The sequence below is a fragment of the Podarcis filfolensis genome, assembly GCF_964270895.1.
Source record: "Podarcis filfolensis genome assembly, chromosome: 1".
NCBI lineage: Eukaryota > Metazoa > Chordata > Lepidosauria > Squamata > Lacertidae > Podarcis > Podarcis filfolensis.
Window position 1 is genome coordinate 12,219,409 of NC_139604.1, and position 19,539 is coordinate 12,238,947.

Consider the following 19,539-nt stretch of genomic DNA (forward strand, 5'->3'; position numbering starts at 1 on the left):
TGGGATTTGCCGGTTCACATTACGGCCACTGCCTTAAATAGCTTCTGAATGCAAAGGCAAATCTTCTATTTTTGGATGATAGGTAGCTCTAAAAAAACGGGGAAAAAAACGAAAATCATGGCCACTGGTCCCATCACCTCCTGGCAGTGGCGTAGCGTGGGTTGTCAGCACCCGGGGCAAGGCAAGTAATTTGCGCCCCCAACCCATGGATTTGCGCCCCCTAACCCGTGGATTTGCGCCCCCTAACCCATGGATTTGCCCTAACCCCAGATGTTGCGCCCGGTGCGGCCCGCCCCCCCTGCACCCCCCACGCTACGCCACTGCCTCCTGGCAAACAGAAGGGGAAGAAATGGAGGCAGTGAGAGATTTTACTTTCTTGGGCTCCATGATCGCTGCAGATGGTGACAGTAGTCACGAAATTAAAAGACGCCTGCTTCTTGGGAGAAAAGCTATGACAAACCTAGACAGCATCTTAAAAAGCAGAGACATCACCTTGCCAACAAAGGTCTGTATAGTTAAAGCTATGGTTTTCCCAGTAGTGATGTATGGAAGTGAGAGCTGGACTATAAAGAAGGCTGATCGCCAAAGAATTGATGCTTTTGAATTATGATACTGGAGGAGACTCTTGAGAGTCCCATGGACTGCAAAAAGATCAAACCTATCCATTCTGAAGGAAATCAGCCCTGAATCAGCTCACTGGAAGGGCAGATCCTGAAGCTGAGACTCCAATATTTTGGCCCCCTCATGAGAAGAGAAGACTCCCTGGAAAAGACCCTGATGTTGGGAAAGATGGAGGGCACAAGGAGAAGGGGACGGCAGAGGACGAGATGGTTGGATAGTGTTCTCAAAGCTACCAGCATGGGTTTGACCAAACTGCGGGAGGCAGTGGAAGACAGAAGTGCCTGGTGTGCTCTGGTCCATGGGGGTCACAAAGAATCGGACATGACTAAACAACTAAACAGCAACATTGCTCTAAAGGGACACACCCTAGAGAGGCATCATGGAAGCGCAAGCCATTTCCCCCAATAATTATACCAGGGATTCTTGCTTGCTCTTGGGTTTTATCGCTGTCAACGCAACAGCCTCCCAAGGGGGACATGATAAACCAAGATTAACCTCCAGGGAGATACTTTGGTGCTCCAGTTGTCGTCGGGAGTCCAGATTGCATCAGCTCCAGCTCATGCGGTCAGGGATGATGGGAGCTGTGGTACAATGAAATGTGGAGGGCATCAAGTTGGCTACCATATTTGCTGCTCCCATGCAGCCTCTTTGGCACGGATGAGGCACAAGAAGAAAGGGAGGAGTGAGGCTCTAGGACAGGGGTGAGGGAACTGCTGCCCTATGGCCAGTTCCAGTCTGCGAAGCCTCCCCATCTGGCCCACTGAGGTTCCAGCCAAGACTCTCTGGAGTCCATCCCTTTGCCACCCATTGCTCCTGGAGAATCAAGAACTTGTGATTGTGCTGGAACCACTAGCTAGGTTTTGGGGCAACTTTCCAAAGCACATACTTAATTGTTTTTCTGCTTTTCCTAGCGTCTCTGAAATATACTCGGAGTTGAGTGTTGATTTCATGCTCTTTATTTCAGCTCGTGGCAAACAGTGAATGAGTGCTTTCCCAAAAAACCTCTGGCTATATATACATTATTTACACAATGGGTCCCATGTGATTGGCTGAATCAACTCCCCTCCTGGAGCCTGATTGGGCTGCTCCTGCAGACCAATCAGGTTGTTGCCTTCTAGGATCCAACCTGCCTATTGTTCTAGGATCCAAGCTCAGTAGGTAACACTCTCAGAGGTCATACGTCTTGGAACACAAGTCGCTGAAAATCACAAATGAGGACTGTTGCATTCAAGTCCTGCTTACAGACTTCCCATAGGCATCCGGTTGGCCACTGTGAAAAAAGGATGAAATTCTGGCCTAATCCAGGATGTCCTAATTCTGAGCAAAGTGTTAGTTGGATACACTCTACATAAATCCACATATAAAGTGTCCTTTCATACTGCATCATGGTGTGGTGCGCTGGTTAGACATCAACTGATAGGAAGTGCCTACAGAGGGTGGTGAATACAGCACAAGATATTATGAGCTGTCCCATGAATCCGCTGGATGAAATAGCGGAAAAACATTGGCTCAGGAGAGTGAGGAAAATTCTCAGGGATGATTCACACCCTCGCCGGCACTTTCTTGATCTTCCACCTTCGGGCAGAAGATATAGAAGCATGATTAGTCACACCAACAGGGTAAAGAACAGCTTCTATCCATGGACTGTTAGGTTGGTGAATGAAAAAAAAAAGATAACAATAACAAAAAAAGATAACAACAGGACAACTGACTTTTGGGTTTGGTGGGTGTGCGTCAGTAAACGAGGGGAATTAAGACTAAGAGAGCTGAGTGGGGGGTGCTCATGTAAACTCACTGTATATAAGTTGTACAAGTGACAATCAAGTATTTCAATTTATTTCTACCTTGCCAGGATACATTAGTCTCCTGGCCCCCAAAGGTTGCCTTGGAATTAGCAAGGAGTAGAATTTTAAACAGTGATCAGGAACGGTTTTTCAGCCTGACAGCAGGTTTCTGGGAATTTCATACCAGTGGTGGCCAAAGGTAAAACTGGGCACAGCAATTAGTGTAATTTTTTACCTTTGTACAGTAGGCTAATTCACACACAATCTGACACAACCCATTCCATCCTCCCTACAGGCAAGCCAGAGGCAGAGGCAGAGGTCAATGATGCGTTCCAGTCAGGCAAAAATATTTGAGGATCACAGGGTGGGACAAGAGTGTCTGGGGAGAGGGTGTGACACCAAGATCTGAGGTTCTTCCCGATTTAAAGCCAGCAAACAGCAAGGCTATCACATGAAAACGCCGCCCCGCATCCTCCAGAATTCATGGACACCGCTTGTCAATGCGTAGGCAGCGCATCGTGCGCATTCCTCTGGCGTGAACCCAACCAGCGCGGTCCCAACAGTTCTTACTCCACGGTCTCTGGCTGACTTCTTAATGGATGCTTCTATCAGCCAAGGCGACACGTAGTGATACGTTCTCCCAAGAATGCTGTAGGAAACATATCCCGATTTGTCGCCCGCGGCCCACCTGGAGTCATGGTCGTCAAAGCTTTCCACGTTGCACGCTATTTCGATTTGCCCGTTGTGTGGGAAAGCCATCGACTGCACGCCCTTCAGGCCTCCGGCACTACTGCCCCGGACGGAGCCTGCGATCGCCTTGGCCGTAGCCAAGTCTTGCGTGTCGACAGTCACGTTGCAATTCATCACGTAAGGGCTGGCCCCGACCCCTGAAATGATAAAAAAATGAGCCACCGGTGTGAGTCGAAATTAATGGTTGTTAGGTTGGTTTGGCTTCTGCATCTACTCTTCAGATACGGTCGAGTAGTTTCTAAGCCTCGGAAAAGGACTTTGGCTAATCCTTCACTTATACACCAGGCAATATTCAGTATTCTTTATCAAGAGATTGAGTAGTACAGTTGTACCTTGGTTCTCGAACAGAATGCGTTCTGGGAGTCCATTCAACTCCCGGAACCGCTCAAGAACCAAGTCACGGCTTCTGATTGGCTGCAGGAGCATCCTGTAGCCAATTGGAAGCCGCAGAAGCCACGCCGGATTTCTGGCTTCTGAAAATCATTTGAAAACCGGAACAGTCCTTCTGGTTTCCGGGAGCCGAAACGTACAAGTTCCAAGGCGTTTGGCAACCAAGGTACGACTGTAGTTGGATCCAGCAAACCCAAGAAGAGTCCATAGCAGGACTGGTGAGTTTTATGGCCTAGAGAAACTTCCCAGGACTGCAAATAAAGGTCTGGAGGAGGGCATATGCCTCCCCCCCAGGCCTGCAGTTCCCAAGCTTTTACATAAATGCTCTGGAAGGGCATTCCAGGAGAAGGGAAGTTGCAGAGCAAAGTCTGTTTCTCACACTGAGTGCTGAGCTACCTCGGTGCAAATAGAAGTCAGCCAGTGGTGACTCTAGTAAATAAATCAAAGGTACTGCACACAAAACCTATTCCCCAGTGAAAAGCAGTTTTATATCTGCCTCTTCGTAAGCAACGTGAAAGAAGGAAGGGGAGAAACTCCACCAGGGATAAATCATCATTGCAAATTGTTCATGATGAAAAAAAGAGTGTGAAAGTTTAATATTTCTCCGAGGTCTTTTCTTTTCCTTTCCTCCTTGGAGTTCTGACTCATTGTCTTTGTAGTTTATGAGCCAGAGCCTGGATAGAAACAAAGATCTTTACAGCAAAAAAAAAAAAAGAACACAAACCCTCAAGGCCAAATTGTTGAGGTAGAGGGAAAATAAAAACAAATGCACTAATTAACATCTGGTGTGTGTTCCTTTCTCACAAACGCAAATGCAGTATGAGTGTGACAGCACTGGCAATAATAACTGGTTTAAGGATTCTTGCGGCAGAATGACGTCTGAAGAAACAGGATTTAAAAAAAAAATTGGATTATTCAATCAAAGTACATAAGGAGCTTTGTTTTATGCAGAGCGTTTTTTAAGTAGGTTAATTCTAAGTGGGTCAATAGGAGAATAATTACTGTTATTCTCTTGATATCTACCCCATTCTCTATTAAATATTTAACCAAATCTCTTCAATGGATTGTAGCAATGCCTCATCAGTCCTCCTTTCAAAACATTTGAAATAGTTTACTGGGCACAATCCAGGGTACGAAACAAGCCCCATTGATATTGTGGGGCGTGAAATGAAAAGAAATCAATGGTACCCAAATGCTTGATAGTACATGCTCAAGAATGGCTGCAACGGACTGCTGTTGACCACATGATGACCAATTGTAAACTCACATGGAAACGAAGAAGTCAGGTGATTTAACCCCCTATTATTGCTGACAATTAATGTCGTGCAAATTATTTAAATGGGCAATTTGCCTACTGGCAATGCAGATGGTGACAGCAGCCAAAGATGGTGACAGCAGCCACGAAATTAAAAGACGCCTGCTTCTTGGGAGAAAGGCGATGGCAAACCTAGACAGCATCTTAAAAAGCAGAGACATCACCTTGCCAACAAAGGTCCGTATAGTTAAAGCTATGGTTTTCCCAGTAGTGATGTATAGAAGTGAGAGCTGGACCATAAAGAAGGCTGATCGCTGAAGAATTGATGCTTTTGAATTATGGTGCTGGAGGAGACTCTTGAGAGGCCCATGGACTGCAAGAAGATCAAACCGATCCATTCTTAAGGAAATCAGCCCTGAGTGCTCACTGGAAGGACAGATCCTGAAGCTGAGGCTCCAATACTTTGGCCACCTCATGAGAAGAGAAGACTCCCTGGAAAAGACCCTGATGTTGGGAAAGATGGAGGGCACAAGGAGAAGGGGACGACAGAGGATGAGATGGTTGACAGTGTTCTCGAAGCTACCAGCATGAGTTTGACCAAACTGCGGGAGGCAGTGGAAGACAGGAGTGCCTGGCGTGCTCTGGTCCATGGGGTCACGAAGAGTTGGACACGACTAAACAACAACAACAAAATGCAGCGGAGCCCAAAAGAGAGTTCTTCAGCCACTCCAGGAATTCTGGGATTTTTGTAGTTGTTCCCCCGTTTGGTAATGCCCTTCCAGGTATCACATCTATAAACAAGGACTTAAGATACACAACACTCAAAATGCATCTTATAAGACAGGGATAGAGAAACCGTGACCCTCCAAATGCTGTTGGATTCCAGTTGCCATCAGTTCCCAGCGAAGATAGCCCATGGTTATTGATGATGGGAGTTGGAGTCCAACAACATCTCTAGGGGTCACAGTTCCTCCACCCCTGTTTTAAGAGACAATCATTTATTGGTTTCTTTTTCAAAAAATAGACTTCAAGAAGGTTCTGGAGTTACCTGAAGGGATACAACACAAAATATTGCTTACGCTGGAATAGATTAATTGATTTGTGACCATTAATGGTTGCCATTAATTTGATCTGAACTGATTTTATAATAAATTGATTTTAGAATGCTGTATTATTTTACTGTTGTTAGCCGCTCTGAGCCCGGCTTCGGCTGGGGAGGACGGGATATAAATAAAATTTTATTATTATATTTATTATCACAGCCTACATCAAATTAAGAGCAAAAAACTGCCAGGTGCCTCGAGGTCTTCTGCTCTTAAATAACTCTATGCATTTCCTGTTGCTTCTTGGTGCTCTCTCTTCCTCAACACCCCCACAAGTTGTCCTCTCCCCAGTCCTTTTGAATGGCACTTTATTCCCCAGACCCATCTCAAAAGCCTAAGACTTCAGTCCTACCAGTGGGGAGGAGTTGCGGTGGACCACGTGGCCACTCACTCCCCACCAGGGGTGGGGGACTCTGTCCCCCGTTGCCTGGGGGATCCCGGTCATGTCAGAGCCCGGCTAGCCAATCCACTGGCCGGGGGGCGTGGCCGGGGCCGTTTAAACTGAGGAGCGAGCCAGAGGACTTCCTTTTTGGCTCGCTTCCTCAATCACCCGCCCTCCCTCCCTTTCTTACAGGCTAGGCAATGGCCTTGCTATGGACTTCGGTTGGTCGCCTTGGTTGTCCGAGGGTCCTGGTAGGAATTCTTCCACTTGGCAGATTGGCACTGGCCACTTGGTTTTCGCCTACCTTGTAGTAGTCGTCACAACTTTGTTAGGGTTGCGGTTAGGCATTGTTTGACCTTGTGTGGGGGAGGGGAAGTGTGGCCATCACCTGCCCCTCCATAATAATAATAATAATAATAATAATAATAATAATAATAATTTATTATTTATTATTTATACCCCGCCCATCTGGCTGGGCCTCCCTAGCCACTCTGGGCAGCTTCCATAAAAACCAAAAATACAGTAAAATATCACATGTTAAAAACTTCCCTGAACAGGGCTGCCTTAAGATGTCTTCTGAATGTCAGGTAGTTGTTTATCACTTTGACATCTGCTGGAAGGGCGTTCCACAGGGCGGGCGCCACTACCGAGAAGGCCCTCTGCCTGGTTCCCTGTAGCTTTGCTTCTCGCAATGAGGGAACCGCCAGAAGGCCCTCAGCGCTGGACCTCAGTGTCCGGGCAGAATGATGGGGGTGGAGACGCTCCTTCAGGTATACTGGGCCGAGGCCGTTTAGGGCTTTAAAGGTCAGCACCAACACTTTGAATTGTGCTCGGAAATGTACTGGGAGCCATGCTTAAGGGTATTCTGTTAAAGGAATCCGGGGGTGTTGATCTAGTCTGAAGCCCGGCTGGTGGGCTAAGGCCTTGACACGACCCCGACGGGAACACCAGGGGGAGCTTGAGTTGGTTCGCATCAACAGGGCTCCCCCTACTGGTGGCTTACCCTTACTGGACTTCCTGCACAACATGGGCGGGAGTCAGATATAGTCAGGTCCAATCAATGCCTAAGCCAATACCGCTCACAGTCTGTAATTTCAATAAAGTTGTGGCCAAAATTTGCCCAATAACATAAACCTAATATCCATGTCCTTGTCTGAGTTATTTCCAACGAGGAGGTGGCTGCGGGATCTCGACACGCAAGTGCAATTGGCTTGGGAATAAGTTCTAATGAACTCTGTGACGTTCCAAGTAAGCAAAGACTGGGCAGCAAGCCTATGCAACTTTAATTCCTTATTAGTCTTCCTATCTTCCCTCTCTCAGTTTTTGGTATACTCGCCTGTCTCTTATCTGCATTCTCTCCCATTCTCAATATTTATATGTAAGCTCCTTGGGGCACAGACCACTGGGGAGTGGGCTATATTCCTCTGTGAAGTCCTAGAGACATTGATTGCCTTTACCCATGACAAAAACAGCAACAATGAACATTGCCATCATTTCATACCTGTTAAACCGTGTCTTAAGGTAGGCGACAGTCCTACATCAGGAATAACAGTGGCTGCATTGAAAGCTCTGCGGTTAAACCATCCCAGTTGTTTTCTTCTTTGAACCAGACTTTGCTTCTCTGGGAGATGAGCTTGCCCAAAAAGAAATATGCTGCATCCGGGAACACGGCAGACCAGGGTCTCTGCTATATCTGAGGGAAGAGAGGAACAGAAGGGAAGTGCAACAGCTAGAACAGGGGTGGCAGCTTTTGGGGGCCAGTGGGTACTTTGGAATTTTGAAGGAGTGATGTGGGTGCAATCACAAAATGGCCGCCGTGGGAACATGACAGAACACAAAATGGCGGTCAAGGGGATGTGGTGTAGCACAAAACGGATGCTACATCTATTTTAAAAAAACAGAAAAAAGAGACAGGACGAACAGGTCTGGGCATGCCCCACACTAGCGGACAGGGGCAGGGAAGCACCTCTCCTCTGTTCAGAATGGAAGAGGCAGTGATGATTGTCCAATCATGGCCTCCAACGAAACATGGGCAGGTTTGAGGAGGCGTGTTCAATGTAGTTGAGGCACTTGCCAGCGCCAACAAAAACTGAGCAGGAAAAGCAAAGAGTCTGTTGCGCATTGTGGGTTTTGGAGGGAATCATTACTGGCATTTTTCTCAAGCACCAGAGGAGGCAGTGTCAGGCATATGGGCACCATGCTGGTGACCCCGAGCGAGAAGGAACACAACAAGAAAGACTAAGAGAGCAGCTAGGCTGTAGACTGGGGATGCCTACTCTATACATACATTGGCTCCCAGTACGTTTCCGAGCACAATTCAAAGTGCTGGTGTTGACCTTCAAAGCCCTAAACGGCCTCGGCCCAGTATACCTGAAGGAGCGTCTCCACCTCCATCGTTCTGCCCGGACGCTGAGGTCCAGCGCCGAGGGCCTTCTGGCGGTTCCCTCATTACGAGAAGCAAAGCTACAGGGAACCAGGCAGAGGGCCTTCTCGGTAGTGGCGTCTGCCCTGTGGAACACCCTCCCTTCAGATGTCAAAGCGATAAACAACTACCTGACATTCAGAAGACATCTTAAGGCAGCCCTGTTCAGGGAAGTTTTTAATCTGTGATATTTTAGTGTATTTTTGGTTTCTGTGGAAGCTGCCCAGAGTGGTTGGGGAAACCCAGCCAGATGGGCAGGGTACAAATAATAAATTATTATTATTATTATTATTATTATTATTATTATTATACATATAATGCCACTTTTGAAAGAACTGCAGTGGCTACAAATTTGCCACCAAGCCGAGTTCAAGGTTCTCGTGTCAACCTAAGAAACCCTAAACAACCTGAGACCTGGGTACCTCAAAGAAGATGGCGGCCTAGCTGGTGGCCTGCTGAGATCTACCTTGCAAAAAAAGAGACTCACCTGGTGCCTTTGTTACGTATCCTTAGGCGCCAGGCAAAAACATTCCTCTTCTTCCAGGACTTTAGCTAATGAAACAATCAACGGCCTTTTAAACTGTGTGTATGGGGTTACTGTTTTTGTTTGTTATCATGTTATGTAATTTTGTGTTGTTCTTTCGTAAACCTCCCTGTGATCCTTGGATGAAGCGCGGTATAGAAAACAAACAAACAACCAGAGGAAAAGCCTTTTCCATTATGGCACCCAGTATGTGAGGGACGCGGGTGGCGCTGTGGGTTAAACCACAGAGCCTAGGACTTGCCGATCAGAAGATCGGCGGTTCGAATCCCCGCGACAGGGTGAGCTCCCGTTGCTCGGTCCCTGCTCCTGCCAACCTAGCAGTTCGAAAGCATGTCAAAGTGCAAGTAGATAAATAGGTACCACTCCGGCGGAAAGGTAAACGGTGTTTCCATGCGCTGCTCTGGTTCGCCAGAAGCAGCTTAGTCATGCTGGCCACATGACTCGGAAGCTGTATGCTGGCTCCCTCGGCCAATAAAGCAAGATGAGTGCCGCAACCCCAGAGTCAGTCGCGACTGGACCTAATGGTCAGGGGTCCCTTTACCTTTTTACCCAGTATGTGGGCACCCTCATCTCCCTTCAAAAATAAGGCAAGTGCTGCCTTTGTTACATAATTTGATGCATGCTAAGAACATTTCTAATGCACCCAGGCATATGCTAGTTATTAATGCAGAGCTTTTAGTAGAATTGGCTGCTTTTACTGTGATGGCTGTATTTTAACACATTGTTTTTAACATATATATACATATATTTGTACTGCTGTGAACCTCCCTGGTGTTTCTTGTGAAGGGTGGGATATTAATGTGTTAAACAAACACACAAGCAGGCAACAGATCTGAGAAAGTGTGAATATGTGAGCAAGGTGGCAATTGGTTATCTAAAATGCTGTGCTGTCATTCCAGTTGTAGATTGTACAACCATGCTTTGGAGTATACATTAAACAGCTGCACTAAACTGTTCAGAATGGGGTTAGCCAACGCCGTCCCCTCCACTTGTTGTTAGACTTCAATTCCCATCACCACTGACGATGGGTCATCCTGGCTGGAGTTGGCGGGAGTCTGAATCCCAAGAACATTTGCAGAGTGCCACCTCGCCCTACCCCTAATAATAATAATAATAATAATAATAATAATAATAAATAATTTATTATTTATACCCCGCCCATCTGGCTGAGTTTCCCCAGCCACTCTAGGTGGCTTCCAGTCAAGTGTTAAAAACAATACAGCATTAAATATTAAAAACTTCCCTAAACAGGGCTGCCTTCAGATGTCTTTTAAAGAGAAGATAGCTGCTTATTTCCTTGACATCTGAAGGGAGGGCATTCCACAGGGCGGTCGCCACTACCAAAAAGGCCCTCTGTCTGGTTCCCTGTAACCTCACTTCTCGCAATGAGGGAACCGCCAGAAGGCCCTCGGAGCTGGACCTCAGTCTCTGGGCTGAACGATGGGGGTAGAGACGCTCCTTCAGGTATACAGGACCGAGGCCAGTTAGGGCTTTAAAGGTCAGCACCAAGACTTTGAATTGTGCTTGGAAACATACTGGGAGCCAATGCAGATCTCTCAGTACCGGTGTTATGTGGTCCCAGCGGCCACTCCCAGTCACCAGTCTAGCTGCCTCATTCTGGATTAATTGCAGCTTCCGGGTCACCTTCAAAGGTAGCCCCCCGCAGAGCGCATTGCAGTAGTCCAAGCGGGAGATAACTAGAGCATGCATCTCTCTGGCAAGACAGTCCGTGGGCAGGTAGGGTCTCAGCCTGCGTACCAGGTGGAGCTGGTAGACAGCTGCCCTGGACACAGAATTAATCTGCGCCTCCATGGACAGCTGTGAGTCCAAAATGACTCCCAGGCTGTGCACCTGGTTCTTCAGGGGCAGTTACCCCAGTTAATTTAGAGCGATGCCTCTGCTTTGACAGAGGAACAATCCAATATCCATCGGGTCAGATCCTTGGGTCAGATCTTGTGCAACCAAGATGGGGCCCTCCAGTTGTTGCTAGACTACAACTCTCATCATCCCTGACCAAAGGCCATGGTGGCTGGGGATGATGGGAGTTGGAGTCCAACCAACCACATATTGAGGTCGCGACATTGACTACCCCTGCCTGTGAAGGATGTTCAGGTTCTGCTTACTTCGAGCCACTGTTCCGCACTCTTCCACATCGACACCTGACAACGGGTAAATGGGCACCAGGTCTACTGCACCAAGGCAAGGGTGGATTCCAGAATGTTCCGCCATATCTATTGAAGCAAAAGCCTCCACACAGGCAGCAACGACAGACCTGCCTAACAAAACACAAAGAGGTTGAAAGAAACTTTATCAAACCCATTATTAACTAAATCTGAAAAGGAAAACTAAATCTTAGCCACTCTTGCCCCAAATATGTTTTAATTAAAAACATTCACACACAAAGAAAAAACATAGACAAACTCCCTCCCGCCCCTTGTGACTGTTTCTAGTGACAGGGATAAGGTAACTCCTCTTTCTCATTTACACAAAGCACTAATTTTGGGAGAAATGTGAAGCTCTTATGGCTCTTACAAATCTACCCACCTTGAAGCAGGGTTCTTATTATATGCAACAAACACACTTTAAAAATATACTAACAAAATAGCCCACTTGGTATCTTGGAGGGTTTGCTATTGAATCACAATCTACAAGGGTATATTTTTTTAGTGAAGTGCTGAACACAGCCGTGTTAATTATGGCCACCTGACACCCTCCTGCTAACTTTGTCTGACAAGACTGCTTTTGATTCACTTTGTAAACATCCCTACAGAACGTCCTTAGCAGAAAAGATAAGAAAGAATATTTTATTCTGCTCCTCCTCCATCACAGAAGCCTGAATTCAAAAGTAAGCTTTGCTGCAGTCCAGACACAAATTACCTGGGAATAAGTTCCCATTGAATTCAATAGAATTTAATTCTGAGTAGACATGGTTAGGAGTGTGATGTTAATTGGGGAACTGGCTCTTGTAAACCAGTGTTGAAGGAAAAATCTACACAACACATCCCTCTCAAATCTAGCTGAATGTTATTTATTTTCAAAAACTGTTAAGAGGGCTTCCAGACAAGAGCTTCTTGTCACAAACGATCAGTCACACCATAATTTTCTGTGTTTGTGATTTTTGTGCAACCATCCACCAAGGGGATTAAAATGTCACCTTTTTTTTGGAAATATGTGCCTTTGTATTGGTATTTGTTACCGCATTTATATAATTTTTCAGCTGAGGATTTTTTAAAAGTCCTCATTTATCAAGGAAGCTAAACACCAGAGCATGTTTTTTGAGAGAAGCAATGTGTTTTAAAATGTACTGTTTTACTCTCAGGTAAACATGTATACAACTGCAAACTCTGAATTCAAAAACACAACATTCAAAGGCCAAAAATACTAATAATGTGAGCTGGGATATTTTAATACATATTTTTAAAACTTACCCAGTCTGTCAACTGGAGCTGCAATAGTTATGACAGACCTGTTATAGTCATAGTCAGAAAATATATTAAGCACAGTTGCTGGGAGATGCTCCTGGCCTAAGGGGAGGAAAAAAATGGAACATTTCTTGTGGTTCAGTCAACAAATAAAGGCTTCCAATTTAGCTTAAGCACATGCTATGTTTTGAAGAGGTACATTCTGATCCTAAATCCACTGATTGCAAAATAAGTTCTTGTTATGTACTGAGTTGAATAGGATCCAAACGGCAGCAGTCTGATTGGTCCTAGAACAATAGGATCCAAAAGGCAGCAGTCTGATTGGTCCTAGAACAATAGGATTCAGAATGCAGCAGTCTGATTGGTCCTAGAACAATGCAGCAGTATGATTGGTTGGCAGGAACCACCCAATCATGCTCCAGATAGAAGTGAATCCACAACCTGATTGGCTTACAGTAGAATTCCGGAATTAGCCAATCATGTGCAGCCCATTGTGTAAATAATGTATATAAAGCAGATACCTTGAGGGGACATTCATTCATTCCTCCTCACCACTATGAGCTGAATAAAGAGCATGAAATCACTTTGTGACTCTGAGTATATTTCAGTTCTATCAAGCTAAATGGAGCATACATCGGTGCAAGCATGATAGATTAGAAAAATATTGAACAGTTTTGCTCAATGCAATCTGTGGCCTTAAAGATATTGCTCCCATCAGCTACAGTCAGTATGGCCAGTGGCCAGAGATGATGGGAATTGTAATCTAGTGTTATGTACTGAGTTGAACAGGATCCAAACTGCAGCAGTCTGATTGGTCCTAGAACAATAGGATTCAGAATGCAGCAGTCTGATTGGTCCTAGAACAATGCAGCAGTATGATTGGTCTGCAGGAGCCACCCAATCCAGCTCCAGATGGAAGTGAATCCACAACCTGATTGGCCTACAGGAGAATTCTGGAATTAGCCAATCACGTGCAGCCCATTGTGTAAATAATGTATATAAAGCAGATACTTTGGGGAAACATTCATTCCTCCTCACCACTATGAGCTGAATAATGAGCATGAAATCCACTCTTGAGTATATTTCATCTAGCAACATGTGGGGGGCAACAGGTTCCCCACCCCTGTCTGAGAGAGTACAGATAGGCAACACAATCCAGGGCTTGTCATTATGAAAACCATACTGGCTGAAATTCCCAATTCTTGGCAACTTCATTAACGGGTGAGGGCTGGTCCTCTTCTGCATCTGTTTGCCCTATGTTTGTTCACACAATGAACTTCAGACTTAGCCTGAAAGAGATGCCAGGATAAAAAATTCTTACAAGTACACAAACAAAAACGCCACCCCGAAGTTTTAGAATGTGTTAGTCAGTGATTAACAGATCAACGGGCTTCTTTTGTGCAAACACAGCTCATGCAAACTATATCCAAAAACTTCACAAAGGCTGCCATTTGGGAAGACTTCAGAAATGCATGGCTGACCAAACCATAGCTATCATAAAAACCAGAGGGCTGGAAGGGACTCAAGAGTGTCGTTTAGTCTCAGCTCCTGCCCCGAGGCAGGACTTTCTATACATACTTCACACACCCAACATACGGCTTCAGAGCTTCACGAGCATCAACGTCAATGTTTGGTTGGGTTGGTGAGAACGGAAAGCTTGAAAGCTCAACTAATGTTTTCTCATCAAAGCTTCATTTGTGCCAGGGTGATTTGTGCTTAGATACACCATCCGTTCCCAGGACCACGGCTAATATTGGAATACGTACATTCAAGTGCCTCTGAGAATGTGCAGAGTGCAATTTTCTTACCGAATCAACAACCCTGAAGTTGCAGGTAATGGGAAAGACTGAGACCCTAGGGAGCCACTGATAGCCAGAGCAGATAATGCTGGACTACATGGACAGATAAGTCGGACATGGTATAAGGAAGGTTTTAAAAATTATTTTGATCTCCCCCAGTCAAACAACTCTTCAATGGAAAATCTAAATAAATAAATAATAAACACACTTGCATTGATCATAATCATAGAATTGTAGAGTTGAAAGGGACCCTGAGGTTCATCTAGTCCACCCCCCTGCAATGCAGAAATGTGTAGTTCTCCCATACAGGGATCGAACCTGCAACCTTGGCATTATCAGTACCATGCTCTAAGCAGCAGCTGAGCTGTGCTTCTGGTACAATGGAGAAAGAGGCTTTGGAATGACCTACCGTATTTTTCGCTCTATAAGACACACTTTCCCCCTCCTAAAAAGTAAGGGGAAATGTTTGTGCGTCTTATGGAGTGAATGCAGGCGGGAGGCTATGCTCAGTGGTCCCTTTAAAGAGCCGCGTGGAGAGTGTGTGCGGCTCTTGGGGGCTTTTCCCCGAGGAGGGAAAAGGGCTGCCCTTCTCCCTCCAAGGGGAAAAGCCCCCAATAGCCGCACACACACTCCACGCGGCTCTTTAAAAGGGAGTGCGGCTCTTGGGAGAGCCTTCCTCCCGCTGCCCAGGAGAGGCTGTGTGCGGCTATCCCAGAAGCCAGAACAGCAAGAGGCTATCCCAGAAGCCAGATCCCTCTTGCTGTTCTGGCTTCTGGGACTCAGAATATTTTTTTTCTTGTTTTCCTCCTCCAAAAACTAGGTGCATCTTATGGTCTGGTGCGTCTTATAGAGCAAAAAGTACGGTACTTATTCACTCCAGCTAACTGATGTCTGCCCTTTTCTGTCAATACACAGTTTTGGATCTATCCTAAGTACTTTTGGCATTCAAGTATGACTGCATGGAGGGGCTCCCATGAAAGAACAGGTCACATCCAGTCAGCATCAGTCTGAAGGGGATCCTGCTCACATAAGGCTCCCTCCACCATCAGGGTTTGCATCCCAGGGCAGGCTGTCCTATTGTCAGGGACTGGGCAGAGGAGGAATGGTGGAGACCGCCTCCTCAGCCTGACCCTTCCAGAGAAGAAGGAGACAGTTCAGAATTATAACAGGGGTTTGAGGGAGGTCACAGCTCAGAGGAAGGTGAGGGGGAAAGCTGGGAAATAATGGGAGAGGAAGAGGAGGAAGAAGAAGAGAAAGCATCAGAGGGGCAACAACTGACGGACACAGTGTCTTTAGAAAGCATTCCAGACACCACCCCTATCCCAGAATCCGGCAAGCCTTGAAGGTAGGAGATCAAAGGGCTCAGAGGGCCTTTAGCACCACCTGTAGGGGAGATGATGACAATGACGAATGAGGAAGTGGGAGAAAAGAAGTGTGGAGAGTCACTCAGGACAACGCCGTTATCCCAAGAGGCTGTGTTCCAAGCCTCTCTCTGTAAATAAAGCCAGTGTGGTGTAGTGGTTAAGAGCAGTAGACTCATAATCTGGTGAACCAGGTTCGATTCCCTGCTCCTCCACATGCAGCTGCTGGGTGACCTTGGGCTAGTCACACTTCTTTGAAGTCTCTCAGCCTCACTCACCTCACAGAGTGTTTGTTGTGGGGGAGGAAGGGAAAGGAGATTGTTAGCCGCTTTGAGACTCCTTAGGGTAGTGATAAAGCGGGATATCAAATCCAAATCCAAACTCTAAATACTTAATAAAAAGCAGATGGTAAGAACTTTTCCTTGTCTTGTACGTTCCTGGCAACCAGCCATGGGAGCTGCCTACTGCTGCCTGACACGTATGTGCACTCTTTGCACTGGCATTGGTCCCCTTCAAACAAACACTGGTTGCGCATCAGACAGAGGCCTATGTGCATGAAGATGGATAGGGCTCCTTCCACAGGCAATACCGAGGGTGGGCTACCCAAGTGCATTCCACAGGGCTCCTCCACACCACTATAGGAAAGGCCTTATCCCTTGTCTCAACCAACTGGACAAACTTATTCTACACATGCTTAAGTTCCAAAGAGGAGTTCAGTGGAATTCTAAGCAAACGTGCCGAGAACTGGGTTGCAGATGTTTTAATTTTGGCTAGACCAGGTATATTTGGAGTAAGGTAAAGATAAAGGGAAGGGACGCGGGTGGCGCTGTAGGTTAAACCACAGAGCCTAGGACTTGCCAATCAGAAGGTCAGCAGTTCAAATCCCCACGACGGGGTGAGCTCCCGTTGCTCAGTCCCTGCTCCTGCCCACCTAGCAGTTCGAAAGCACGTCAGAGTGCAAGTAGATAAATAGGTACCACTCCGGCGGGAAGGTAAACGGTGTTTCCGTGCGGTGCTCTGGTTCGCCAGAAGTGGCTTAGTCATGCTGGCCACATGACCCAGAAGTTGTATGCCGGCTCCCTCGGCCAAAAAAGCGAGATGAGCGCCGCAACCCCAGAGTCGGCCACGACTGGACCTAATGGTCAGGGGTTCCTTTACCTTTACCCTTTAAGTGCAGGATGATGACATTAATATGCAACCTGAGGGTTTAAAAGCATTTTCATGTTTGAGATATCCTAAAGAGAAAAAATAAAAAATATGCTTGAGATATTCTAAAATGAGAAATTATAAAGAAAGTGCATATTAGATCCTCGCTTTATTGGCCAAGGGAGCCAGCGTTTGTCCGCAGACAGCTTCCAGATCATGCGGCCAGCATGACTAAGCCGCTTCTGCCAACCAGAGCTGCACACGGAAATGCCGTTTACCTTCCCGCTGGAGCGGTACCTATTTATCTACTTGCACTTTGACGTGCTTTTGAACTGCTAGGTTGGCAGGAGCAGGGACCGAGGAACGGGAGCTCACCCCGTCACGGGGATTCGAACCGCCGACCTTCTGATCGGCAAGTCCTAGGCTCTGTGGTTTAACCCACAGCGCCACCCGTGTCCCATATTTGGAGTAGATCCACATTATTCTTACCATTATCCTCACAAACCGCAGCTCTTGCTACTTTCTCAACAATGTCCTTTCTTCTTCCTTCTGAAATGTTTAGCAAACAAGCAGCCAGACGCAAGCCAGTTCTGCCAGAAGTCATTTTCGCCCCTGTAATAAAAGGATACTCCTTAATTCCAACAGAACAGGCAAGGTACCGGTAGCATTCTCCAGTGGTGATGTCAAAGTGTTCCTTCTCTCTCAACAGGAGGAAACCGCTTCCAGTCACTTCACAATATCCCTTAGCCTGGGAAAAAGTCCCTACATGAAAGCATTTTTTTCCATGCTGACATTCACACGAATCTTGTGGATGTAAACCATAGCATATGACACCACCACACAGGTCTCTGGCTGTTTTTGGACTACAACTCTCATCATCCCTACCTAGCAAGCCCAGTGGTCAGGGATGATGGGAATTGTAGTCCAGAAACAGCCAGAGACCAAAGGTTGGAAGAACACTGCTATGTGGCTTTAAATCCCTGTCTCTCTGTGCACTGGGAAGCTAAAATTGGACACCCCTTCTGGAGAGTACATATACAGACATGCACATGTGTAAGTAACACTATCATAAATTACAATCTGCACCATGCAATTCTGCCTAGCAAGCCCATCTTGACCAGGTGCAGTTGTGTTATGAAATTCTCCACATTGTTATAGATTAAATGCCAAATTTAGGTTGCAATCTAGATGCTTCCAGACGATTGTTTAAAAATGGGGTCGGTGCTCCTTGTCAGTGGCGTAGCGTGGGGGGTGCAGGGGGGGCCGGCCGCACCGGGCGCAACATCTGGGGGTTAGGGTTAGGGGGCGCAAATCCACAGGTTAGGGGGCGCAAATTACTTGCCTTGCCCCGGGTGCTGACAACCCACGCTACGCCACTGCTCCTTGTGGATGCTTTTTGCAGCACCCACAACACCACTGACATCAAAATGACAGGCTGTATCCCCCCCCACACACACACACACATTTAACACAGATTCGCTCTTTCTCGTGGAAATCAAATGATTGTTTTCTCTTTTTTGATACCAATTACCCTTTTATCTCAGTGCCCTGTACTAAATCCCTATATAAGGGAATAGGCTCCACTGAACAATGTGTGCCTTACTTTTTGAGTAGACTCGTACAGGATTGCACTGACTGCGTTGTTTTCACTTTTAAAACGTATTTTGCTCGAAATGATTTCAGTATAAGGAAGAAAACAATGAGACTTTTGTTTCAGTACTTCTATCTTATTTGATCGCGGCATGTATGATCGGGTAAAATTATACAGCAAACCCAAGCTGGGGGGAGGGGAGGGCTGCCGCACGAATCCCCAAAATTAAGACAGAACTGTATCTAGACTAACTGGTGGTCTACTTACAATGTTGGAAACAAGCCTGGTCGGCTAGCAGAGCAGCTTCAGGGTATTTTGCTATTAACCAATACTAGTATCTCTGGTTTGCAGCGTCCGACCAGACAGCAGCTGCGCCAAAATCTGCAAAGCGCGGAGGCAAAACAAACTTGAGACTTCCAACAACAGGAACTTTTTCTTTCTTTCTGTGACTGTCCCTCCCAGACTGCAAACGCCACGTGAGTTTTGGAAGGTTAGTGCTTTGCTGGGAGCCTCTTCCGGGAAACTGGTGTGTGACTATTTTCACACTGCTGTTGGTGCGGGAGGAGTGCGAGATTTGTCCTCCCCTCGCTCCTCCCGGGAAACTCATCGCTCCGTGGATTAATTTCTCGCTGAGATTTGAATCGCTCTGCAGATTCCTCTGCAAGAAAAGGCTGGTTGCAGGAAAGAGCTCGGAGATGCCAGCTTTGTTCCTCTTCCTCTGCAAAGTCTGCTTTCGCGCAATCTTGTGTTTGTTTGATTTTATGTTGGATGGGCACTGGCGAGGTAGCATCGCCTACCTTACCAAGAGTGTAGCGGCGGGGGGAGGGGGAGCAGCTGCCGCCCCCCAAAATATAGTGAACAAATAAAAAATAAAAGTGGAAATTGTAGAAAGGTTTTGACAGATTGTTCCGAGCCCTTGGGGTCAAAAGGAAATAATTTAAAACATTTCATCCCGAATCTGCTAGACAG

At 46.5% G+C, this 19,539-nt stretch overlaps 1 protein-coding gene across 2 annotated transcripts; it reads right to left on the minus strand.

The window, feature by feature from the left end:
* Positions 1 to 1,561: 1,561 nt before the first annotated feature.
* Positions 1,562 to 19,310, minus strand: FTCDNL1 (formiminotransferase cyclodeaminase N-terminal like). 2 transcript variants are annotated; one of them, XM_083572445.1, is made up of 6 exons: positions 18,978 to 19,310; positions 17,469 to 17,591; positions 12,680 to 12,775; positions 11,375 to 11,527; positions 7,787 to 7,978; positions 1,562 to 3,292 (listed from the first exon to the last, which is right to left on the minus strand). In XM_083572445.1, the coding sequence occupies exons 2-6, from the start codon at positions 17,581 to 17,583 to the stop codon at positions 2,853 to 2,855; spliced, it is 996 nt and encodes a 331-aa protein (XP_083428571.1). In that variant the 5' UTR covers positions 17,584 to 17,591; positions 18,978 to 19,310; the 3' UTR covers positions 1,562 to 2,852. The 2 variants fall into 2 exon arrangements, with proteins under 2 accessions (XP_083428571.1, XP_083428570.1); XM_083572444.1 differs by having other exon boundaries at positions 18,838 to 19,307.
* Positions 19,311 to 19,539: the final 229 nt, after the last annotated feature.

Excerpts from the sequence above, each read along its gene's own strand:
- FTCDNL1 (XM_083572445.1), bottom strand. The coding sequence starts at position 17,583 with ATGACTTCTGGCAGAACTGGCTTGCGTCTGGCTGCTTGTTTGCTAAAC. Across the intron at positions 11,528-12,679 it reads AGCTCCAGTTGACAGACTGG|GCAGGTCTGTCGTTGCTGCC; the intron begins GTAAGTTTTAAA and ends GTGTTTTGTTAG. Across the intron at positions 3,293-7,786 it reads CTTAAGACACGGTTTAACAG|GGGTCGGGGCCAGCCCTTAC; the intron begins GTATGAAATGAT and ends TTATCATTTCAG.